The 26,943-nt window shown below is 36.0% G+C and overlaps 1 protein-coding gene across 1 annotated transcript in view; it reads left to right on the top strand.

Moving 5' to 3' along the window:
• The first annotated feature begins 1,201 nt into the window (after positions 1 to 1,201).
• Positions 1,202 to 26,943, top strand: part of LOC145786944 (ephrin type-A receptor 4-B-like) — a 45,054-nt gene continuing 19,312 nt past the window's right edge. The window contains exons 1-10 of the mRNA XM_082598692.1: positions 1,202 to 1,337; positions 6,072 to 6,136; positions 9,190 to 9,347; positions 9,647 to 9,770; positions 12,027 to 12,137; positions 12,869 to 13,027; positions 13,476 to 13,593; positions 24,444 to 24,599; positions 24,914 to 25,022; positions 26,537 to 26,681. Of these exons, the coding sequence (XP_082454818.1) occupies positions 1,256 to 1,337; positions 6,072 to 6,136; positions 9,190 to 9,347; positions 9,647 to 9,770; positions 12,027 to 12,137; positions 12,869 to 13,027; positions 13,476 to 13,593; positions 24,444 to 24,599; positions 24,914 to 25,022; positions 26,537 to 26,681 (1,227 nt within the window). The 5' untranslated portion in view covers positions 1,202 to 1,255. The remainder of the gene's footprint in view (positions 1,338 to 6,071; positions 6,137 to 9,189; positions 9,348 to 9,646; positions 9,771 to 12,026; positions 12,138 to 12,868; positions 13,028 to 13,475; positions 13,594 to 24,443; positions 24,600 to 24,913; positions 25,023 to 26,536; positions 26,682 to 26,943) is intronic.

Below are 26,943 nucleotides of genomic sequence, written 5' to 3' on the forward strand. Positions count from 1 at the left end.
CGGGGCAAGTTGTGCAAGTCCCCGTTTGAAAGGAAATAAATAGCGTAATGAATCTTTAACACCATTATTATATTTTACCTACAATGCCTTTGAAGCACGTGAATCGCATTTATCAGTTTTTTGGGCAGGTTAGGCTTGATCAACGATATAAGGTGTTTAGGTCTTAGGATCTAAATTCGGATGCAAACAAAATTTTGATTTTTTGGATGCACAGTAGAACTAGTCGAACTTTAGCAGTAGGGGTCAGTAGACATATGATGTAGTTGTATTTTTGCAGGTAAAAATTTTTCGTACATTTGTTAGTTTTCTTGAAATTTTTTGTTCTTTAAAAAAAGTGTGAATTGGGCAAGTTGTGCAATTGATGACGGGGCAAGTTGTGCAACTGTTCCTGTAAACCGCCTTTGTTAATTTACAAATGTTGTAGCCTATTAGCCATTTTTACATAGTTTCAAATTCTTCCACGTGAATGAATGTAAAAAAATGACTAGTGAATGAATGTAAAAATAGCTGATTTGTTATATTGTCTGTACTTTTGCTGGCCGTAATACGTTGCTCAACTTGCCCCTAGTCAAAACGAACAATTGTTGTTGCTCAAATTACCCCATGGTGCTACACAGCTTGCCCCACAACTTGGCTTATTAGCATGTTTTTGAAATGCAATACTTGAGTCTTCAAAAAAGTTAGTAAAAAAAAGAAAATAGATTTAAAAAAAACCTGCTCAACTTGCCCCGCCTTCCCTACTGGAGAACAGACCACACCAACACTTTGAGAAGTCGCACCTTCAGAGGAATAGAAAGCTTGTGATCCAATAAAATAGGTCGTAGTCTATTAAGTGCGTGTTTGGCTAGGCCTGTTCTTCTTCGTATCTCTTTTTACATCATGCGTCCGCTGTTAAGAGAGAACCAAGATAGTTAAAAGAAGACACTTGTTCAATCATTCAACCAGCCATGCGCTAATAAGGCATAAGTTTCATGGTCGTTAGGAGGCGTTCGTGTGCTACATACCATTTTTCTTTTTTCTCTTTTTCTAAAGAAAAGGGTGTTTGAAAAAGAGAACCCTTATTCTCGTCATTTTCTTATCATTCAATGCAACAAAGTCAAACTTAGTTACAGAATAGAGATTTTAGGTTCAAGAAATAGACCTCTGGACAAGTGTAGGCAACGAGAGTGATTTAGATTTTAGAGCAACGGATGGTTTAAATTTGAACCTTGCCAGCAATTTCCGAAACAAGGAATTTCTTTAAGGTGTTGAAAAAATGGCTGTAAATTGGACATCACGTGTTTTAATGAAGTGGATATTTTTGATCGTCAACTGTCGGAATTGTCTGGGTGATGAAGGTAAATCATATTGCTTTGGCTATGGCGTTTTTACTGGTTATTATTTTTCTGGTTACATCTACAAAACGTTTCATGTAGGTTGCAGTATATTTACGTTTTGTAGACTCATAAGCTATTTCACGAAGCCCAGATAAAAAAAGTAGCAAATATAAACTAAAATCCACACTAGTTTCAAAACTTACTAGCCTACAAGACCAGACTTTTAAATTATTTCGGCTTGGTTCGAACATTTGCTACTACCTGTTTAAGAAAATATGAATGTCCAATATTTGTATTTTTCAAATGAATTTATGATAAGTTCTGAAATTATCAACTAATAGCCTATATGTTTTTGTAATAGAAAAATCGTTGCAATCATCAGGGCAATTACATCGTTTCTATACGATACGACATTTACTTGTCGTGTTTGAAATCGAAAAGATAGTAACCCACATTAAGCAATTTGGCACAGTCGCAACACCTTTGAAATAATCACTGCATAAAACTTCACAGAATTAAAATTATGAAATTGTTTTTCATCATATGATTTAAATTGGAGTAGGCTATAGCTTACATGCTTTCAAGTAGAAGCGATTTACAGTATGACCGTCGACCGAGCTCATGAAATTACTCACTCATGTGATGGTTGGTCTCCCAATGACGTTACAAGGAGAAAGTCTTTTGTTTAGGTTGTGTTCAAATGACTTGTTTTGACACATAAATAAAAGTGGACTCTGTATAAAGTAGACTATTTTAAATTGGCGCATTGGGCGCAATCTCCTTTTTTTAAGATTTTAAAAGCATTTATGTCTGAAGCATTTATTCAATTTTTGGATGCATAGTTTTTCCTTGCACTTTTTATGAAAGTTTCTGCGATACTCTTCTTGAGTCTATTTCGACGTTTAATGCTTTATTACGCCAGTCCCAGGTTTTGGAAAAATTTACACCTTGCAAAGTATAAAATCAACGAATTAAATTTTTTTTTAAGTTTTAAGATAAGATATAGCGACAATGCTCATCCATCAGCTCATCATCGAGTAATGATACAAGTGTCCGGTATACAAAGAACAATGGCACGGAAAGGCATCATGCTGTGTTGTAATTATGTAGGCTAACCAACTGTGATACAGCATTTTGTGTCGTGCATATTATTTTGAGGCAGAAATGAAAGATTATGATTAGGCTAAAAGCGAATAGCTGAAATTGTTATATCGTATTGCAAAATGTTACCCTGCCCCCCTTCTCCGCCCCGCTTCCGGCGCCCCTGCCTGCTACAGCGCATGTGCAGTAGAACATATTATTCAGTTATCAGCAAAGCCGTACCAGTGTACTGTGTACCACTGTACCACCCTATTTTCCCCGCCCCTGGGCAAGCAAAGTATTAAAACTGGCCTACGGTAACGTTGTAATTTGTTTTAAAAAATAGCCCGCGTCAGATATGTGGCCAGCGGACCGCTTTTTGCTATGCTTACCGCCGTAGACCATTTAATTTTTTAATATTCATTTTTTTTTCTTAAACATATTTCTACTGAAAAATAAAACCTACGTTTAGTTTTAAACTTCGATCATCATAAGAGTAGCCTTTGAAAAGACCGTGATAAAACTGTGAATTTTTGATCAGTTTTTTTTTTTTTCTTCTTCTGTGGTGATGTCATGAATGCATTGTGTGATATTTGCTTTGGAACAAAGACATCCTGTTTCCTGTGCGCTATTTGACTTCAAATGGAATGTAATACAGTGTGTCAAATTCAAGACACATAAATGCGCTACACTTGATATTCACGGTCAAAAGGTTTTCAATGGACAATATTTGCTCTTTCTTTTGTGACAATCAAAACTAAGAGATTGCGAGATTCAAAGTTCAATCTAACTGTAGAAGAGTGACAATAAAACTACAATGTTTCTTTATTGCTTTCTTCAAAATTATCTTCTTGAAATGAACATCATAAAAATTGCCAGAAATCAATATTTTTGCTAAAAAAATTGCCCTCATAAAAACTTTTAAAAGGTTTGAAATTTTAGCTTTCAACCTGTTTTGGAAAGGAGGCTGGTGTAAAAAATCTTTTCATTCCAATGTGGTGTTTTGCTTTGGTCAATGTTGACTAGCAATTGAACGACTTGTGCATGAAATTAAAAACAGAATCTTTTGTGTTTCACCAACCAACTGTAACCGAAAACAATCTAGTCGAAGCCATATTCACCATCATGATTCATGACCAAGTCTACGTGCTGTTCATTCAATTTACTGACGGAAAATTTTGAAAAATTGAGCCCTGCATCAACTAGCAGAAAACTGCAGTTCTGCCGAAAGTTGTCATCGGGCGCGCCAAAATGGATTCAGGTCTTCGCTACAGAGCCTTCGGCTATAACGGTTTAAGTGGTTTGTTGTAATCAGGATTCATTAATTTGGCTATTATGTTTTAATTTGGTGTCCGGTAAGCTTTTCTGTTCTGTGGTTTCGTTTAATTTGCTTGTGGCTCGTTCAGTCATTTTCCAACACATTGCTAAACTCACCAGCTTAGTGGGTGACTGGTATGTGAATTGGTGTTTACTTCTTGTTGGTCCGATCCACGATCAGATGATATTAAAAGATACCAAATCAGTAAAGATAAACACATAGTAAACAGAAATGTGGTGCACATTGTTAGCATGCTACAACAGTAAATATGCTGCAATCGTCGGAAAATGAAACAATTATAATTATTAGACCTACACCGTTAAAAATTCCCAGCGTGCGTTGCTGTACGTTTCTATCCCAGCTTGTGAAGTTTCTCTTTTACGTTACTTGAAGTAAAACAATAAAAGAACAACTTACTTAAGTTACTATTAATACATTCTTGAAATAGTGTTGAGATATATTCTAACTGGTAGTTTTGGACAACCTGTTTTAGACTTTTGGGTGGCTTAATAGACATGCGATGTTGAGGTTGTCAAACAATGATGAAGGACATGATAAACACTTGAAGGCAGTTTTCAACTCTTCATTAAAAGTCTTTCGTTAATTCGATCATACTTTGCTTCAAAAGAAAAGAGCTGCTTTTAAATAATACATTTTTTTCTCTTTTACCCATACATATTCGTATTAGCCTACTTGGTAGCTGACGCACCATATTTGTAAATCTAAAGACAGCGGGAAATAATACGTCTAGCTTGAAAGGGCACTTCAATGACACAGCCCGCCTAAACCGAGAAGTGGTTTCGTTGTTTTAAGGGTCGAAAAATTTCAATGATACTTTAACTGGTGTGACAATGCTAAAAGCGTAGGCTACCCGGACAGGTACTTCACTTTTCAAATAAATTCTCATATTTATCTCGTCAATAAACACTAGTCTAGAAAGCTCATGCTTGAAAAACTTGAGTCACTGTTTGAAGTTCATGTATTTTGCAATAAATTCTAAATTTTGATTAAGCGCTGATCGTCTTTCTGTGAAGTGACTTAGCTGACACAGAAGGTAAAGTGCCAAACGTTGTTTTAATCTTTTGAGTGATTCAAAAGGACCAACTTTCTACTGAAGAAGTTGTACCATTTTAAATTTACAAACTGATGAAAAAGTTTGGTTGATAACGGGTTTTAACATATCTAACTGCGGCGGACGTCTGATTAAATGCGTATTTCTGTATTTTGTAAGGATAACTTGCTTATTTAGTACTTAAAAGATTGTTTAATCAAGTGCCATTTGACGAGAATTATTTAAATCTTTAAAGGAATGTTGTTTTTGTTGGAAGTGTCAACATCAAGGTTCAACTGTGTTTACTTAAGTAATACATACCCCGGTGGTACGACATTATTGTCTGTCAAGTTCTGTAATGATCTTCAGCACTGTATTTTCAAAAGCCATTTTGTTGGCAAATCGCCGAAGGGTTCGTCGTGTGTAAAACTGGGTAGTGTGGTCTTTGTCTATGTTTACATTATTATGTTGTCTCCATATGTTGATTTTGCGTTCTGGCTTCAATTGCACCGACCCAGTCCTGTGGAATGTGAATCTTTATTTGCGTACGCCCTCCACGTCTATACTTAGGTAGAAAAGGTTGACCTGCTTTTGCGTTGATTCAACATTCCTAATGGTTGAAAATCAATGAAAGTTTTTCTTAGCTTTACGCCATCTCAGGTTTTTCAAGCTGACTCATCGGCATAAGAAGTAGGCGAAGTAGAAATTACATATTTGTCACCTGCATCAATATAATTTCTGCTTCCACCCTGAGCATAAACTTGCGTTGTGCCGTTCTAAGTACGTTTGTTTACCAAATAACGTTTCTACACTGCTCGCCTTTGACGACATTAAAAACTTCACCACTGAAAGGGGTGTGATACGTTTTCGGACATTAACTTTAAATTTTGTTCTTTTTCTTTTTTGTGTTGAACAGGTGGGAAATGTTTTAATCATAAAAAAGTTTGCTTTCACGGCGGCCTTTGGTTTCAGGTCTGGTTTATTGAATAGAATTCATCGGTCCAATTGATCCAAATAAAGCTTCAAATTCGTATGTCATAACATGTAGTTGATGATTTTTGGTAAACCACTAGCGCCAAGAGTTAAGTCGCTACCTTTACAAACACATGACAGATCTATCATAAATCACTGCAAAAGCGTTTGCCATCCATTTTCTAAGCATCAAGAGTATGATGTCACAGATGATTTTGTTCAGTAAATGACCGGGTTTACCACTGATATACAAGATGTACATGCGAATGTAATTGTTTAATGTTCAATAAGGTATGAGAGATCATAAAGAATTTCTTTTTGTTTCTGTTTCCAGCTGTACTCATGGACACAAGAACCGCAACCTCAGATGTGGGATGGACCATGCCGCAAGGATCTGAGGTGAGAAATTATATTATATTTGCTATTTTTAATAATAATAACTTTTATACAGCGACACAAATGTATAGTTAGAACGACGCTTCTACGCGCTGTTGCGACAATGGAAAACAAAAATGCACGTGGCAAATTATTAATGTTGACTTGTTTTCAGCTGCCTATTAAGTTCCCTTCATTTTTCTGCGTTATTTTTGTGAATTGATGATTTCAACAACTAGCAGCAACAGCTGGGAAGCTGTGACGTTTTTTATCACAATTTTTGTTGGCTGGAAAGAATTTTGTTTAAGGTGATCATCACTAAAGGAACTTTATTATTTGATTTGAAAAAAAAAAACTTGAAAAAAAAAAGAATTATGACAAGCGAAGCTTGTATTGTTACAGCAGAAATATTCGAAAGGAATTTATCTTTGACGAAACGAAACGGAGTTATTGTCTATGAAATTTAATTCGAAACGAAACCATAACAAACATTTGTCCGAATCCGATGTTCTAAAATAAAATTAGTAAATCTTGAAGAACCCAGACACTAAATCGGTGGCATCAACGACATTGATTCAACGTTTACACACGTTGACAGGCAGACAAAACGATTGATTTGCTGTATGGAAATAGGTTATGAGACAGTTCGAATGTAGCTTTTCTTATTTTAAGACTGTCCTTACCCGTTTTTTTTTCGAAATTATTTGAAACTCAAAACCAACTCCAAGGAATTTTGCATTGAAGCAAAACAAAATCTCGTTCTGAAAAAATGTCAAAACAATAATTTTTTTCGAACAACCCGAATAGTAATTTGAAAAACGTCGGATTAAATTGTAAACCATGCCATCATCATCATCATTGGCCATGCCTGAATAAGGCGTCGGCTACCGTGATTTTCCACAACGATTGATCGTCCATTGTTCTTAATAAATTTTTCAAAATACTGGTTTGGCAATACTAAAAGATTCTTAAATATTTCCATGAGTGAACGCTCCCGGTGCCTCTGCCCAGGAAGCCGCCCCATCATTACCAAGTGCTCAATTCGGCGCTTACGATAGACGTGCCCGATGAATGTCATTTGCTTTTATATAGTTTTAATGAGGACGCCAGGGGTACACCCGGAGCCAGGGCCGGATTTAGATGATGGGGGGCCCGGGGCACTTTTAGATCGGAGGGCCCCCGTGCAAAAAATTTTTTCAAGCCTACGGCGCGAAAAACCATCTCTACGTCTACAGTAGCATCAGTGCAGTACTGCACAGCATTTTGCAGAAACTTTAAAGGCCAAAAGGAAAAAAATAACACAAAATCACATTTTTTCCACATAGGGGGCCCTTTTTTTGTATCATTTTCTGTATGAACCAAATTTCAGCACTGTCAATCTTCTTTTCTATATCTGCGGACATATAGTCCAGGATTCACTGCCAAAGATGGTAGAACTGACCAAATGTGCACCACTGCACCTGTACAATTCTTATTCTAGTATTCAGAGAGATTGAGTTTAATTTTTTGAAATTGAGTTTAAAACCATGTATCACGTAGAAAAGTTATTTCTGTCACATACTTTGTGTGATCGATCTTTTACCACCGATTTTTTTTTCAAATGCGTCAACCGCATTCCAACATTTTAATTGTATGACATCATTCATTTTTTGAGATGTTTTTGTAGAGGAAATATCAGATAATACTTGTCATAAGGCCATAGGCTACTATTTTCTTTCTGATCATTGTCTTAGCATGGAGACAGATTAATTCATTTGGTATTTTATTGGCAGTAGCTAAACTCATTTTTAATTGTATTTAACTATCATTATGTAGATTTATCATTCCGCGCTGTATGATTTTTAAAATGCCATTGTTAGGTATGATTGAGGCTCTGTAAATGAGTGACTGGTACAAATAACCTAGAACTTTGGCGTCGGTTATTAGTTGTAGTTGGCTTTCTTGGAAGAACATAACTTTTCAGTATTTTCAATGTGAACTGATGTTACAGTCATGTTCAAACCACTAACTTTACTGTGCTTTGTGGTGCCATTACAAGATTAATTTCATTTTGTCTCAAGTTTTAAAGATACAAAATCAAAATCTGCTAGACATTTTCATGGCATAACGTTTTTGATTGTTGTTTATGATTAATTGATAAAACCTCAAATCTTTTTTTGACATTTGAATTTTACAAGCGGTTCAGCACAGCAACGGATCCAGGATATTTATACCTCAAAATACAGTACTATAGTTTTAACTTTATTTTGGACATTTTTGCTTCGACTGGTGCCATGACTGGTGCCCTCCGCCCAAAAATTACTTTTCCTCATCCGCTACGAGTTATTAATAAATATTTTGTCACTTGATTCGACATTTTGTTCAGAGTTCAACATTTTCGATCAATGCCCAATTTCACAATGTTATGTTTTCAGCTATTTAGACCAGGGGTGAGGGGGTGCAACAATTTTAGTTTGATGAATTTACAATGAATCAGTAATAAAAAAAAAAAAGATTTATTTTTGTATGTGAGAACATACTGCAGATAATGAATTTTAACTCAAAGCAAAGTTGTTTAATTTGTGCGAATTTTTCTAATAGCTTGCAATTAATTTTATAAGTTTTTGAAAACACCAAAACAGTTCTTCTTTTTATGAAATGCCACAAGGGATATAATTCATTTAGTTTACTTAGCAGTTTAGGTTTTTAGGTATGCGTGTCTCGCGTTCAGTAAACGTGGCTTTATCTACAAAGCGAATGTTAATGTTATTGTTAATGGTTTCACTTGTTGTTAGAATTAAGAATTTGCAAGAAACAAAATTCAGCCATGGATTGTTGATCAACTCTAAATACACCAATTATGCCACTTGTGCTTTCAATCACTCAGCAACAAACTGTTTCGTTGATGATTTTCTCAAAATTAACTTTTACGGTTTACCCAATCACTATTTAATGTGTAGACAAAAAAAAATAGCTCGGTACCAAAAGCAGGGTTGTTGGCGAATTCTCAAAACCAGGCGAGATTAACAAAACTAATATAATCAAGCCAAAACAAATTGAGCTATTGTAATCGATAATAATGAATATTTGTTGCTTAGTGGCAAGAAGTGAGTAGTCCCCATCCGGACGGGAGCGAACGGAGGATGTTGATGGTTTGTAGAATCCATGAACCGAAGCAGAACAACTGGGTTCGAACCCCGTACATTCCGATCGAAGGAGCTGAGCGGATTTACGTTGAATTCGAGTTCACTATTAGGTAAAGAAAAACATAACCTAAAAAATGGAAGCTGCTTTTACATACTTCATCACCACACATAAAAAAGTATTGCAATGCAGTGGTTGAATGATATTTTGAAATATCCTGTTTCATGCCAACATTTCTATTTATGTGTTTCAGTGTCAGGTCATTATTTATGTATCGTAACATCTTGGAAACACCTATCTTTATAACGAACATTCCTGTTCAATACAAAAACCAGAATTTCTGTAGATTTTTGGATCGGTCGCTTTATAGTCTTCTTTATTGACATTTTCTGTATTGTTTTTAACACCAAGGTCTTGTGAAGATGTGGAGAACGTAGCCACGTGCAAAGAAACTTTCAATCTCTATTATTACGAAACCGACAGAGATGAAGCCACGACGACATTTCCCCCGTGGAAAGAAGGGGCTTATGTTAAGGTAGAGTATCTGAGAAACTTTTAGAACTCTTCTATTGAAAGAAATATTGCAAAGGCTATCGATAGCGGTATAAAGCGAGATTATTCCATTCAACTGTTGTGTCAACAAAGTAATCGATGCATGAATTGAACCCTGGTCCAACATAGGTTCTCTACTTCTAGTGATTACACCATCTCGTCTAGAATATTATGATGCAGTGAGATAAATACTTTAATAAAGTGTTATTCGAAACCGCTTGAAACTTTGTGCAATTGTTTCGGGAATCAGAATGGGAGAAATTGTGGATTGAATTGTGATGGCTGTATTTTTAGCCATTGTGATCGGCACGGTCGTTTTTGACAAACAAGTCGAACGTAAACCAGTTTAGCTAATATTTCAATAAGACATAAGTAATATCTTGTAATTCCTAGGCTCTAACTAAATCACACAATAAGCCTTTGCCAATTTAAATTTCACTTTAGGTGATTACACTGATTAGTTTATAGGTCATAAAATATACATTACAAAACTTCGTTTTGTAATAAAACTGGGATATTGCCTTTGTTCTGGCCTAAACACACATCAAAGCAAAGCAATTATTCTTGTGCGAATATTCGTCTACATCGCCAGCTTTTTGTAAATTATTTATTCTTGACTTCTCTAGCAATCAAATCGGCTTGGTTTCCGCGACATTGCTGTGCCACCCTACAAAGCTATTTCCTTGGTCGTCAAGTTTGCCTTACCGCAGTGTTTCCTGATAATGTGATAAAGATAACAATGTGATAATTGCTTGGTTCATGATAAAGTAATGAGTCTTAATCATCACTTTGAAAGTTCTGTAACAACCGTCACCATGTGTTTTATTGGTGTCATTGAAGGAGTAAAATAGTATTTCGCTGAAGGGTAGGACCTCAACCAGTAGCGTAATCAAGGATAACTGAATTCGTAAAGGGTAAAGTGACTTAGCATAATTTAAGATAACACTGACATAACTGAAAGACCATAGAAGCTAGTGCACTTAATATTGGGCTACTTACTGTGTTTGACGTAAAATATAAAGAACTTGGTGAGTAGAAAACAAATAGTATACTTGCCAACGATCAAATAGTATAACTTGCTCGAGCAAGTTAATTTCAAGCCACCTGCCAGGTCAGCCTCTGGCTGATTTAGGTAAAACAAAATTTAATTTCTAAAATTAACTGTAATGGAACATAGATAGGCTAAGATATGTTTTTTGCAGCCACATGTCTAATTTTCTATAAATTATTATGTTCACAATTGTGACCTTTTATTCATATACCAAAACTACATTTGTTCAACTCAAATTCAAAAGAAATTGAATACCCAGACGTAATATGTACCCCATTAGAAGCCTTTGAAACCACTATGTTTAAACAGGTCCCTCAGTGCATAAAAACACAGTAATCCCTTTTTTCTATTACTTCATTGGGAAAGAAATGAGCCTGGTTTATTCCAGCTGCCAAATGAAGATGATTCCATTATTTTTATATTTTCTTAACACAAAGCGTGGGAGCGATAGCTTAATACAAATATTGCTTCGTCATGTTTAAACAGTTTTGAGGTATTCGTGTATTGACTAAATCCGAACTTCGTTTTCAATTTCATCACCCGAAGTAAATTGCGCTTTCTCGCCATTTTCTGTTGACATTGCCTTTCTACTTTTTGCGAGGTTTATTTTTTTAACGTCATGTGACGTCGTCTACTAAAGCGATGTTCAAACACTGATATTGGGGTTAGCTGCTGTCAAGCAATCATCCTTAGTGCATGTGTCAGCGGGCAGTGTCATTTTTTCTGCTTTGACATATTGAATAAACATGATAGCCTAGATATCGCATTCATATTTCAAGTTCTTTTACACTGACACAATAAATTTGAGTGTGATAAATGTTACACCATTAATGTTAAAAGGTGAATCTTAGAAACTTGGTGCATTCGGAGGTTTTCACCATTGTCAAGATGAACATAATATTACAGTATAATTGTTATAACTGTAGCTCAGAATGATCTTTTTTCAATACAGCATCACAAAACATCTTTTGAATGTCAGAGTGACAGTGCTCTAGAAATAGTTTTTCACATGCCAATATGAGACCACGCCAATCTGGCTCCCTTGCTTGGCTAAAATTTATAAAACAACCAACTGCATCGGATGGGCATTGGTAATGGAATTGGAAGAGAGTCTAAAGAACGAAATGACAAGAATTTTTGAAGACAGTTAGTGTATGTTTGTTCTTCTGACTGTAAATCATTTTTTAGGTTGATACAATTGCTGCTGACAAGAGATTTAGGCCTGGTTCAGAAGAAACGAATTTTGAAACCAGGGACATCGGGCCCCTTTCCAAAAAAGGGATTTATTTAGCACTACAGGTATTGCTGCGTATTTTACTTTTATTTATTCGAGTTTCTTTTAAAAGTTTTGAAATCCATTAGTGGAAAAAGTACAGCTATTTCGTGAATATCCTTTCATTTATAAAATGATTCCTTTCGCTTTCTTTCCCTTGAGGAGAGACATTAAATTTAATTTAAAATCATTTCCACTCAAAGGTTTGTATACCTAACACAAACATCCAGCTGAAATGGCTTAATGTTAAAAGTAAACGCAATTTCGTACCACAACTGTTGCTTAGCAGCTCTGTGTTGTATCGAACGTTTAGCGTGAGTTGTTGAACGTTTAATAAATGTGAATATCTGCTAAATGCGACCATAACGTCCTTTTTGAAGATGATACATGAATTATTAAAATAAGCCTTGTTTGAAATGACATAAATATTTTTCTTTTCATTTTTCCACCTTGCTTAATGCCAAATAAGTTTTTAAAAGTCAATTTTCTTTTTGGTTTAATGTTTTGCTGAAAGGAATATATATATTTCTAAAAAACATTTCTAGAGTTCTTTTTGCTTTTAAGGTAAAAGTCTAATGAACGTTATTCATTGTATATTGTAGATATTTATAGGAAAAAAATTGCGAATATTTTTATCGTGGTCTTCGTGATCCTACTTTAGCTAGGCGCAATATTTCAAACGAATTTGCAAACACGAACTTCAAGTTGTTTTAGATTGAACGATGCAAGACATAATTGTTCATCCAACACTTTACAGGACACGGGAGCTTGCATGGCGATAATGCATGTTAGGGTCTACTACAAATACTGCAGTCCCACTCGACAAAACCTGGCCAGTTTTCCTCGGACAATATCAGGACCAGAGAGAGCTTCTCTAGTGGAATCCCAAGGAATCTGTGTGGATCACGCTTTAACTGTATGTGCTGAATCAATCATTTCATGGAGAGCATGACCTACAGTTCTCTCACGTTGTTTTTATTTTTGGTTTTCATCCTTTCTTGCTAGGCGCCTTCTACAATATACTACTGCATATTTTTATACAATATGCTGTTTCTAGTGTTAAGTTTTTTTGTTTTTTTTTTAGATAGGAGTTAATAGGAAGTAGTCTATGTTAATTTTTAAGTGCATAATAAGCTTAAAAAGATCGGTATGCAATTGTTTCTGTTTTTGGTGCCTGCAGACCAGGTTTTCTTAACTAAGACATTAATTAAATCAACAACCAAAAATGGCATCTGATGTGATGCAGCCTATCCTATTATCAGGCAATCGCCTGAAGAACGATAGACCATGGGTGGACAGTGCAGAATTAACTCCTTGGTAAACAGCTTCATTCAACAAATTATTGAGAATAAATGGTTTTGCAGAGCAACAACATCGCGGCAACTCTTCACTGCAACAGCGACGGCGAATGGACTGTCCCCAAGGGAGAGTGTGTCTGTGGTGCCGGGTTCGATCCCAACCCCTCCCAGACTTCATGTAGAGGTTAGATTTTTTTTTTCAAGAAAGAAATTTAACTTATGTTTTTAGCTATTTTCTTTTGCTCTCTGTATAAATAATCGCCGTATTACAATTTTGCATGAGCCTATGCAATAAAAATGTATATACATTATTACAAGTCATTAGCAATTTTCTAATTTGTAGATCATTTTTGCGCGATTAACGTAGAACTCTGTTGCACGCAATTGCACGTTGACATGACTTGCAGAAACAACTTGATATTTTTCCTGCACTGTATTTACCTTGCATTCAATTAAGCTCTAAAGTCTAAACAAATGATGTTAGTGTTAGCAGAACTTTTAAATTGTACTGAATGTGATTAAAATTAAGTTTAAATTTTTGAGCATATTTGTCCCTTAAGTTTATCTAAAGCTAATCAAAGTTTCGTATTTCTTGCTCTGTTTATTGACAGTGACATTGGCAGTGAGCTAAAAATCTTGTTGAGTGAGGAGAAATCATTTCCTTGCGATGTTCGTGTAGCAATGGCCTTTCAAGCCAGCCACTACATGCAAGCTTTATCTGAAGTTGACGTTGTTAATCGTTGAATTGACGTAAAAAGACTAATCCGTTTTTAGCTTTGAGTTGGGGTGAAACAATCTCAAGTATTTGACAACCAGCAGAATTAAGCCGGAAAATCACAATTGTTTTAACACTTCATGGTAGATTGAATATCAGCTTGAATTTACATGCAAAATTAAGAAATTCTTTCATTATGTAGCAGAAATACCGCTTCAATTTAATGGAATGTGAAGCCATTGCAATTGGATCAATCAAATAACCTCGTTTATAGCAGTCTTCGCATTTCATTAGGCGTTTCACAATCAAATATAAACATATTTTTATCTAAACATTTTGAGCAATTCTTCTTCTTTATGTCGTTTCGTTAATTTCGCAACCTCGCGCCATTACATCTTTCATCATGTTGTCCTCTGGCTGGCAAAATGTCGGTATTTTTAATTCAGATTTTCAGAATTTCACAATTTAAAGTTTCTCTTTTTTTTTACTTAATGGACTTTCGAAATCGCAATGCGTTCATGTGGAAACTTTTTTCTAACTTTGACTTTACTAGAACAGTTCGAGGTTACAAATTTGCAAAAATGTTAAAAGTTGCAATTTTGACCACCAATGCAAGGTTGACACGCTCTTGACCTAAAGTAGATGCCAAAATTGTCACTGTTTCGTTGCTTCACTGTCTAACCACGTCGAAGTCAGCAAAATAACAACTACTTATTGGTCAATTTCTCCAATCGTATGGTCGTGGCCGTGGTCTGTCGTGGCCGATTAACTCGGTTAAACAGCGTACTTTATAACTAAATATTTAACAGTTTTGTGGACGTTGATTTCACATATGCAATTGTTGAATGAACAAAAACTGTAGTTTCTTGCAATGGAACAAATGCCAGATCATGCTGACTTGATGAGTAATTGAGTACGCGAGTAGCCTCATTCCTGCACAGTAGTTTAATTTAGTCTGACAATGTCAGTCAGGCTTGTGTTTGAGGCACTGCAGGTAGTGCACATTTGTTTTGCTGCTTTGTGGTCACACACAGGCCTGGATTAACCATTGTGCTAGGGTGTGCTAAAGCACAGGGGCCCCGCAGACAGAGGGCCCTACTTTTCCTAAAAATGAAATAAATAAAATAAAATAACAAATTTTTCCTGAAAAATTTTTCAAGCAAAAAAATTAAGAAAAGTGGGTATTGCATTATAGGCCCCTCTGTCTAAAAAAAGTAACACATTTATCAATATATTTCCCCCTTCACGTGAAATAAAAATATGGTTCTTGTATATTTTTTCTTTGGCAACAAAGACTTTGCAGTAAAGAAAGCCAGAAAGAAGCCGTTTGACTGAATTTCATGTTAGTTTTCCAAATCCTATTGGTAGTTAGTAGTGAATGAAAGAGCAGTTTAGAATAGAAATTCAGAATAACCTTTCATTGCAATTTGCAGTGTAGTGTGCAGTACGAACAGTGGTCCCTTGCTACAATGTTTTCCCTTGCGTGGTTTCGTTGATTTAATGTGTGTGATTTTGCATCCATTATAACGTAAACATTGTTGACTTAATTTGCACATGCTTATTTAATCATCGATCACGTGCTATTTCAAAGTTATCTAACTTACCTAAGCAACGCTCTGTTTCCTCTGCAAGCGAAACCAGCTCACTTCCATTATGCTCCACGTAAGCTGGTAAGGGCCCCCATAAAATTCATTAGCACAGGGGCCCCATTTGACCTTAATCCGGGCCTGGTCACACACAATCATTCAAGATCCTTTTCTGCCACTGGGAGCTTTGCATCATTTTTTAAGCCTCTGCACATGAAAACAGGGCAAAGATTTTAGCTTTGTTTTCGTTGAATAGAAGCGTTTCATCGTGTTAAACTATCTGCAGTATGTTTGTTTTATAATGATAGTTTCAAAGTTTTCAGCCAAAACAAGGACTCGAAAACGTTTATTGTTAAAACAGTCCTCTCACGTCACTGACAGTGCTGCTGCTTGTGGCCTTCCACCTTTCGCTATAAGTGCGTTGTTGAAAACGCTCTGTAACGAAATAATGATGTCACAGTTTAGTAACGTGGATATCCCAAGTACTTAATTAAAAAGAAATTGTGTGCTAGCTTTTCGGTTTTAGTGATATCCATCTAATCGCTTCAGGGAACCTAAACAACCAAATGTGCAATGATACAAAAAGTGTGGAAATTAAATTCAGGCCAGCCTACTGGAGCGCTTGCTGAGCTCCCTGAACTCAGCAAGCGTCTTTCGACGACCTTGAGGGACGATCCACCTACATGTTTTAGAATTTGAAATTTGGAAAAGCACGGTGTTCAACATTTCCTGGCCGAGTTCAACCACGTGTATACGAAGTGCTTTGGGTAAAGTGTGAGACAGATAAAAAAAAATTGCAGTGTGACCAGCCGATCTGCATAACCTAATACCACCCGAAAACGTAGCGTTGGCCGAGTGATAAAGGTGCACGGTCGTTTGGTCGACAGGACGTTTGGTCGATTGGACGTTAGGTCGACAGAACGATTCATTTTTGGGTTAGGGTTAGAGTCAGGGTTAGATTAGGGTTATGGTTAGTTAACTAACCCTAACCCTAAAATAAATCGTTCTGTCGACCTAACGTCCTGTCGACCAAATGTCTGTCGACCAAACGTCCTGTCGACCAAATGACCGGGTACCTTTCAAACATAGCAAGTCATTTAAATACTCCAAGCAAATATAAAGCTTGACATCTTCCCGGACAGTTCTTTTTGGGGTTGTTGATGAACATGATAGACAAACAGCATTAATAAGTAATATTTCTACTTTTTGCTGTCATAAGTAAAAAATTATAGTTATTTTGTACCGATGCGAGGTCTGCACGGACAGACTATTTTATCAATTATAATTATCTTTAAAGAAACATTTTGCTATGTTAATTGTATTGTGAAAACAGTTAGTCATCTAATATATCTTTGCTAATGCTCATTAGTTTAAAGCATTCAATTATGAAAATGAGTGTACAACTCGTAATGAGCTTACCCATTCTCTCTGCAAATGCATCATAGTGATAGAAATACCAAGCAAACAAAACAGTTCATTATTTGACGTCCGTTCAGTTCATCAACGTGGAGACAATTTCAAAAATCCCGCGATTAAAAATCGATAACTTGTTATCGTTGTTCGCATATCAAAAGCTGTGTTCCGGTTGTTTCCTGCACCAAACTGAATCAAAATGTTTTCGAATCGATGAAATATATCAAGTAAATTCGGTTAAAACTTTTATCAAACAACGTTTTAATGACGTCATTTACACTGGTTTCGGAGGTTGGTTTCCTTGTGGCTCATCAGACTAAATCTAAAAGTGACATCAAAGTTTATCATTTCAGCTGTGTTTTTAATTTTGAGTTCATGTTTTCTTGTGTCGTTAAGCTTATATATAGCCAAATAGCACCACAGGGAGGTGCTATTTTCCGGGTAATATTAACTTAGTACAAAAAAAAAAAATTGCAAAAATACGTCCAACGTTTATATAAAGATTTTTATAAAGGTTTCTATCAATCAGGGGTTCCCAACCTTTTTTACACCGTGGCCCCCTTTGAAAATTTTGAAAAATCAATGGCCCTCCTATTTTTTTCAATCTTTTGAAAAAATTAAGAAATGTAATTTTAATTAAACAACTTGTTTATACACTACAGTAACCGGTAGTTAGAATGATAAAATGATGTAAATACAACGCGCAATAAACATGATAGTACATTAATTAGTTATTACATATTCAGTTAATGTGATGGTTGAGCTTGTTTTTGCTCTGACAATGTCTTAATTGCTGGTTTGGTGGTGGAAAGAGCAAGCCGCATGTCCTATTGAATATGCAAGACACCAATTCATTCTCAACAGCCAAAAAAGTAAATAAATCTGAAAAGTTGTTATCGCTTTAGTATAAAAATACTTTCAGGTGCAATGAGTTTCTGACTCTCGTCTATGGCTGAATTGTTTCATATGCATCGTTTATCATCAGATTATGCCACGTTTTTCATTTCCTGTTTACAACAGAAAAAATTCGTATAATTGGTAACATAAACAAACGGTTGTGGGGTGAACAGGCAAAGTTATAAACTGCGTCCGTTTTCAAAGCGAGTTTTTTAGTCCAGTCTAAATCGCCGCAATTGAAATCTTGATCGATCATTTTGTTGCCCTGATGTCGACCTGGCATTGCGATCAAAATTACTCGACCAATTCATCAGTTTGGCCACTTTGGATATTTACCGAATAAGTTCCTCGTTTAACATCAAAACAACAGTGACAGACGTTGAGTTTCTACGGAGGTCAATATATTTTCTTTTTGCAACTTCGCGTCAGATAAACAAAACAGTCAGCTGTTTGATGAAGCACCACCGTGTCCAATCAATTTTCTTGTTATTGCGAAGAATTTTATGGATGACACAGAAACGCTTCGAAATCACTTGTGCATGTGTTTCCAGACTGGGGGCAGGAAAGCTGGGCGAAATATACTGTACCCGTTTCGTGTCCGCTACTGCAGAAATATATAAGTTTTGGCGTGATGTCGAGTTCGATCAATGTTGGTCTGACAGCTCATATGTAGTCAAATCAAGTATGGGAGTTCCATGACCTTGTTTGCCTGACAGAGATTCCTCGGTGCTCGCAAGCCTCCACACGACGACAACGTGTGACCCAGGTCATGGAGTTACCCATTCCAGGTTTCTCACAAGCAACAAAAACGAATGGATCAGTTATAATAGAATTTTATCCCGTCATGCCCGAATTGCTACCACTCTTCATCGATGGAACTATCAAAACACGCCAATCTGTCCAAATTGCGAAAAAAGCAGGCAAACTGTTGATCATTTGATTTTAGGCTGTCCAATGTCCATGGACTGCACTACCCGGTGATTTCAACACAGTTTACCAATGCGGAAACATACTGTATTTAAAAACTGGCCAAAACTATTGCAAATACCGTGGAAAAGTTGACAGACTTAAATGCTCTTTTCATGCTACAGTATGTTAGCCAACAACATACAGCAAACTGTTGCAAATTAGGTCCTGAAGCTAGCTTTAGGCTGCTTTTTGTTGATAAAAAAATTCCAAGCCCAAATCATTAGAAGAATCAAGAGAGGATGCATTTTAATGATATAGGCTACATGAGGATTTTGATTGAACAATGTACTCGGCTATGCAGTAGAATCTACTGAGTAGATTGAGTTTCGCTTTTAAGCAGCAGGATCGTTTCTTCACAATGTAGGGTCGTTAGTGTAAAGTACTCGGCTATGTTTCTACACGAGTGCGATCATCTGTATTTTAAAATGCAGAGAGCAATGCCTGTCTGCGATGGATGCAGCGTCATATTCAAACATTTCAGCATATTATTCTTATCATCATTATTTTGTCAGCTGAGTAAGACATCTCACGGATATACAGTATATTTTTGAAAACCACTCTTCTTGCAAATAATCTACTTCCATATTTTGCAAATGGCTAGCAATTTCTGCCCATTTCATGTTCGTTTTGTATTTACAAGACTTTATTTGTTGCTGGTTTGCCTTTCCACATTTCTCTTGCAGATAGTAATTTATGGGTTTAACTTTTGACAGACCGTGCTTCTTTTAAAGCTCCATTTTGGCAACAAGCTTGATATGCACTCCCAGTTTGCCAAACTTATCAGCCGTTAAAAGAGTCATAAACTATTTAACTGCCTGTTTAAATTCAACGGGTTGTATTTGTTAAATCTTGATTAGTTGCAACACAGACTATTTTGATTAAATCGCTTTGGCATTGTACAACGAAGCTTTTTGAAAGCGTTTATTTATTTGTCACTTGAGAAGATGAGTATTTTTCCTCTTTTATGCATGACTGTGAAAAGAAATCACCCCTTTCTGTTTTCTGACAAAAACCAGTCAGTGTGATGTGTGTGGTGTTTGTATAAACTAAGCTACCAATGTTATGTCAACAGTAGACCAAGCCCACACCAATTATTTGAAAATACTTAACCTAAGCAAATAGTTCCGTAGCCTACATGACAATTTTGCTTTTAATTTTGTTTCCATTCTTTAGCGTGGTTTAGTTTTATACTGATGATCTTCTCTTCAAGTTTGGAACAGAAAGAGTTAGCAAGTACAATAATTACAAGCAACCGTTTTTCGCTGTTTTTTTTTTTTTTAAGTAAGTAGGTTATTTATGTAAAAGGAGCGATTTACTACTTGATGTTAGCACAAGGCTGAGTGTTCTCTATAGCAACAGCGAGCAATGCCAAAAAACAATGGTTGAGAACTTTGTGGCATAAATTAGTGATGCGATACTGGTGAGCTCAGCATCGCAGGCGAAACGCGTCTTTACCGCTATCCATTCTTGCTACACTCGACTTTTTTTTTTTTTTGTATATTTTGTATATTGTATACAAACATATCAATCTACCTTAAAGACGTATATCCAACGTAATATTTGCTGAAATTTTTAGTGGTATTGTTTGCCAGCACATTTCATTGTAATGTGAAGATAACTTACAGTACCCTCTCAGTTTGAGTTTAGGTTCTTTTCCCAGTTTTTGTCAATTTTTATGTCTATTCTATTGTAACTTTGAAGTGACTTGTGAGGTGGCTTTGTTGCTTGACAAAACAAAAACTCAATTAGTTAAAATACTCTAGGGGACAACGTGGCAAGGACAGAAAACATTTTTGTCAACAGCCAACAAAAAAAACTATAATTTCTAACCAAAAGCAATATAACTAAAGCATTGTAATAATGTGGAAAATGGCGGCATTATCTTCGAGATTTTCAGATCTTTTTATCGCTTCAGATCAAATACCAAATGCACCACCACAGGGCATGCCTTTTCTCAATTCTGAAAGGCGTTTCTTTAATAAAATTTGATATAAAGTTACAAACTGAAGAATTATTTTTATGCGTTTTGGAGGCATTCTTTGTGAATCAGCAATCGCCAAAAGTAAACAAAAAGAACAAATATCTGAATAACTTCCCAAAGCTTAAAGTTATTTGCACCTTCATCTCGGCAATTAATTAACGACCCAAAACAACTTATACACGAAACGCAAAGGCGCTTGGTTAAACCCTAAACACCAACTCAGAGGTCTTAATGAGTTCTTGGTAAGCAATCATAAATATTTCCACGCTTGCGTATCAGCCCACCAGCAAGAATTCTCGTATTTGCATCGCTTCAACGCCTGCAAACATTAAAGGCAAAAAGCCATTTTGCTGACTGGACAAAGCCTTGTTTGTATCGATAGCCTACTGACTACTGAGGCTGCCGTTACGCCAGCAATGACATTGACTCAGTGTTTTGCTGCGCCTTGTGTGTTCTTTGAGGTTGGTCATATACTTACCAACATTATCGATTGGTATATCTGCACAACAGTTAGTCTGTCATCAGGAAGAAAGGAACCAAATCCATTAAGCCAACAAATTTGACCAATTTACACGATGGAAAAGTAAAGTTGAATCAAGCCTCATGGATTGATGAGTTAATTTATTCTTTCACTTTTTTGCTGTCTGGGCATGTAATCAAGATTATTTCAGGCGTCAAAAAGAGCGGTTTTCATCTTTCGATCTGCAAGTGCTATTTGTCTTTTATGGTCATGATGTCATTTGATCTCAGTAATATTTGTCAATGTATTTGATAATTGGGCATGAAACAGAGAAGAATTTATCTTCAAATATTGGAGTTTTGGGTCGGACGAAAAAAGTTGCTCTAGTCAGCAAAAACGCGTTTAATTTTTTTTTTGCTGAAACTTCAATTTTGATAACTTTGACGTTTTGGCGATGACATAAAACTCTAAACTAAAGTTTTTGCTCGAAGTCAATCTTTATACCATCGACGAGTAGTTTTGACGGTGATTCAATTTTAACATAAAAAATTGATTTGATCAAGTGCGTTTGATACACTGCTTTTTTATGTTCTAATAAAAAAGTATCGTTGTTTGGGGTTACTTTGCACTTTTAGCATATCAAATTTAGCTCACAAAACTTGCTAATTAAATTCGCTATCACTAAGAAGTTTTGTTACCTATGTTTTTTCAACCATCTTAACATGAGTCTAAACAGAAGCTATCAGGTTTCTTCACAGAGATGAAGGTATTTGCATTTCACACCTAAAAATTCTTTACAACAAGTTGGTTTACTAGTTTTGTTATTTTAACATCCATTGGCGTTTTATCGACAAAAAGTTGCAACCAGCAAAATAAAAAACAAATTCTGCTAGGCTTTTATTTGTTCATTTAGATTTTACATAACTTTAGTGTATTTAGACGAAAATTGATGAAAAAACGTTTTTATTTTGTTAAACGTGGTCATGCGAATGCAATCTCGTCAAACTTTACAATTCTACGTCATGCGACATGCAACTTTGACATTGAGCCGTTTGAAGCGGCGAAATTTGATCTGTCCAGCAGATTGATCAAATATTTACTTCACGAAAACGGTGAAGAGCCATTTTTTCTGACATTGATATGGGCTACTAGCAGTAGTTCCAACAAAATGAGCGAAACAAAAATAGACCACGCCACAAAGTGATCGAACGTGCAACCTCGACTGTCGCCAGTGAAAACTAGCTTCGATAGCCTTTCGTGGCGTTTGAGGGGTGATGTCCTTCAGGTAAATTTTTCTGTGATGACCAATGAAGGATGCAATGAATGAGGTTCAGAATGAGGATGCAATGAATGAGGTTGAATGGCTCAGATTGGTTTTGTTTGGCGTTGAACAATGTCTCTTAATGATGTCACCAATCGCTATTTTATAACAATTGACAACCTGGCATTGCGACAAGGTTTGATATTTGCGAGTTTCAACTGACGAAAACCAACGTGAACATGTCTATTTGCATTGCATTTTGGCATTGCTGGTTTTTATTATTAGCACTTGACTCAATTAAAAATCTTCCCTTCAAGTTTCCATGCGCTCGGTGTGCCACACGAGTGCGAATACTAAGTCGACAAAGTTTGTTGTATTTTAGTCAGAATGCTTCAGAAAAGAATAAAATCTATCGATAAAAAAAAAACTAAATATATCAAATCACTTTGTTTAGTGTTTCAAATCCATTGAAAGATTTATTGTTGCATCGTGAAACATCGCACACTTGCTTGTGGAGCGTTCACCTAAAACCACGTCTAGTAACGTGATATCTACGTCTAGTAACGTGATAACAATGTAAACCGATGAGCGTTCTTTCCGAAAGCGATAGACCTCTTGTGTTGAGGGCGTGGGCATGGTTGAGAGGTACACAAGGGATTTATTTAGATTGGGAACGGAAACACTTGTGCAATATCTGTTGCTGATAAAAACAGAGATTTCCTCTCTTCTCGTGACAGGGCCAATGGGAACTCTTCTCAAAAGCTGACTAATATGGCGCTATAGATCACGTGGCGTTCCAATGAATGCGCGGTTTTGGTACAAGATCCGGTTAATTTACTTGTTTATCAAAGCAGTCTATTTCATGTTGATTAAACATGTACATACGTTGATGATTAGTTGAACCAATAAATGGATGTCATTTTTCCTTTCTAGCTAAAATTACCACTTTTAATGAAATGGTTTTTTTTGAAAGGTCATTTTTACAAATTATGAAAAATAGTTATGAATATTTCTCTTCACAGTAACCATCGTTTTTCATCATGACGTTTTGCGTGATGTCTTCATTTCATGATTTCATGTTTGTATTTTTCATTACGTCATCTCAGTCTGACCACTGTCTGCGGTCCGTGGTAATTTGCTGTTATCCTAGAGTTGTCATTTTCACATTCATGCAACTTCATCCTCCAGTGCGTGTGAACGAAAATGAGACACAAGCTTTATAAACATGAACAGCATGAATCGTTAAAAAGGAAAATAGTTATTAAAACAACCTTCATTTTGCAGTATTATAATGTAATGTCGGGAAACGTTAAAATAACTTACAACTCAGGATAGTTTGGTGATTTAAACTGGAGAAGCGGGGATTTACAATGGGGTTTAAATTTCCGGCATATTATGGGGCGTAGGCGTCTATGTTGTCATTGAAAACATGGAAATGAAACGTACCAGACAATGTGTTAATATCTAACAAGAAGCTACAGTTTATCAACTTTTCAGATAATATTTTTAAAAACTATAATTGTTGTTTTTGGGTTCCATGATCAATGACCATGCTAGTCTGTAAAATGGCTGCACAAGCTGATGCCAATTCTTCTGTTGTTCATTGGTTATTACACTCTGTTGAATACACTTGTTTGACGTGCTCTGCCTGAATGGAACACTGCAATTTCCTGCGATGTCTTTGTCATCAATATCTTATTCTTTTCATTTGTTGAAAAGTGATGGAATTTAATGTTGTGGTTTTGTTTTCAGCTTGTGCGCGTGGCTTCTATAAAGCGTCTGGGGGCAACAGACTGTGTCAGAGGTGCCCCGCTTACAGCCATTCACGAACCTTCGGTGCGAAAGAGTGCGATTGTATGTTCGGATATTTTCGGGCTACTTCGGACGATGCAACAGCGCCTTGCACAAGTCAGTTCACGTCACAGAAATTAACTTTCGCATAACATTGTTCCAGGCGAAATCTTTCAGTTGAGGATATATAGACAAAGAATAGACATTAATGTAATGTATTATGACGGTGCACATTGCACAAGCTTGTGCACGAGCACCGTATTTTATCGTGTATTCTTATTTACCAAGCCACTTCGTTGGGCTTACATGATTTCAATAGGAAAAAGTGTAAACATAAAATGAAACAACTCTTTTGCATTACTGGCAGCAACCATCCTTATCTAAATGTTAAAATAACTTACTATCATTTTGTTATTTTCCACTTGATTCAGAATCCCCAAGCGTGCCAATAAACCTCAGAGCCGCTGTCAATCATACGCGAGTTGTCTTGTCCTGGGATCGGCCGTTAAACGATGGTGGGAGAAATGACTTGACTTACAGGTGGGTGGAGATTCTGCTGAAGCTGTATTTCTATGTGTAGGCCAACATTCATCACAGGTAACTGTTTTAAAGAACGAAAGGAAAACATGATTTATGTCTCGCTACAAAACTATTAAAGCTAAAAGAAGTAAAACTGTTAACAAAAAGAGCAGGCTATTTTTATTTTGCTACATGCATTGCATATACACAAAAGCAGCGAAATTGAAACACAATCTGTATTCCAAGTCTTCGTCATTTATAAATAATGAAACAAACAAACGATGTGTTTATGCTATGGCATAGATGCAAAGGAAAACCATACTTGCAAATCAAGAGAATCGTTTAATGATTGTGAACTTAATTGGCGTTATCGTGCTGACAAGTTTAAAATGTAGCCCATGCCCCATCGTTGCCGTTGTACTTGAAAAAATATTCACAGTCTGAAAAAAGTGCTTCCACCATCAGTTACGCATTTAGCGTTGAGGCGCATAAAAAACTTTTAATGTGACCTTCTGATATCTTTTTGAAATTAAATTCAGCAGAAATCCTGATCGGTGGAAAGCCAATGCAAGAGAAAATATACATATCACACAGGCCAAGGCACTTGAAGATTATAATGACTTCCTTAATTAGAAGATACATGATGTTTTAGTAATTATAAGCCACAACTGAAGCATAAAGTCATATTGGAATAACCGATATTTGATATTAGAAAGCAAAATATTACGTTTTGGCTCAAAAGTACCTACTTATTACCGAGGTGACAGGATGTACGGACAGTAATCTTTGTACTTTAAAGCAAAAAAAAGTTTTGTACGATCAAACTTTTGCCATGACTTTAAATATAATTGAACAATAATTTGCGCCTTTGTTCGATCTTTGTGAAACGGAAATCACTTCATCCTGATATTCACTGTTCTAAGCTTGCAAATTTTGCTTGTAAAACCACAGGCGTGTCAGTCCATTGGGTCATCAGGTTAAACGAGATTGTGTTATGTGAGCAGTTTTCTTTCTAGATGATCTTTCATAACCTTCGCACGCTGTGAGCGACCTACCTAAGCTCTGGTGAAAATAAAAACATTTCTGATGAATGGGGTGCAGTTCAATTTATGTGGCATTGTTGTTGAACACATGGAACACATACACCGACGACATAAATTTTGATTCACAACGAAGGTGGCAGTGAAAGTTTAGAAAGTCAAGTTACCTTCTACCTTAGCATTCAAATAAATAGCACTGAAAATTTTAATGTTCAAAATACAAAGAACAAAGAATCAAACAAAGCCTGGATACCAATCTCTAACAATCCGACGCTCTAATGAGTTTTCTGCTCTTCTCTTATTGTTTTTCCTAACCAGGCAGACGACAACCTTGCCACCCCAGATATACTAACAAAAGAATAAAAGAAACTAAAAGACTAGAAATACAAATAAAAAAGAATTAAAAAATAATAATTAACAATGCATTTTTAAAACAACTGCTAATGTATTTGTTGGACAAGCGAAGCATGTTCACCTGGACAACAATGTTTTTAGGGTTGAATGTTCAAGATGTCAGTCGCACTTTACTGATTGCACGTCATGTTCGAGTGATCTTGGCTACATTCCTATGAAAAGTAAACTCTTGATCAACAATGTTGAAATTTGGGGACTAAGCTCATTTGCATTTTATAAGTTCAAGGTGATTATTTCATACAGTTTGTTAATATTAAAATTTCTACTTTGATGTTTGTTTGTCAGACCATTAGTTTAACTTTTGTTAACAAAAGTTTGTAATTAACACATTACAGCAAACTTTAAATAAAGTATAAACGATCACTTTTGTTAGCTGGAAAGTTAAAATTGTAAATTTGTGAACAACACATGAAGTGCCAAGAGCTTGTTGCCCGAAATTCAGTGCGAAATGTTAGCAACGGTATCTTAAAAACGTTGAATGACCGAAC

The sequence above is a fragment of the Aplidium turbinatum genome, chromosome 2 (assembly GCF_918807975.1).
Source record: "Aplidium turbinatum chromosome 2, kaAplTurb1.1, whole genome shotgun sequence".
NCBI lineage: Eukaryota > Metazoa > Chordata > Ascidiacea > Aplousobranchia > Polyclinidae > Aplidium > Aplidium turbinatum.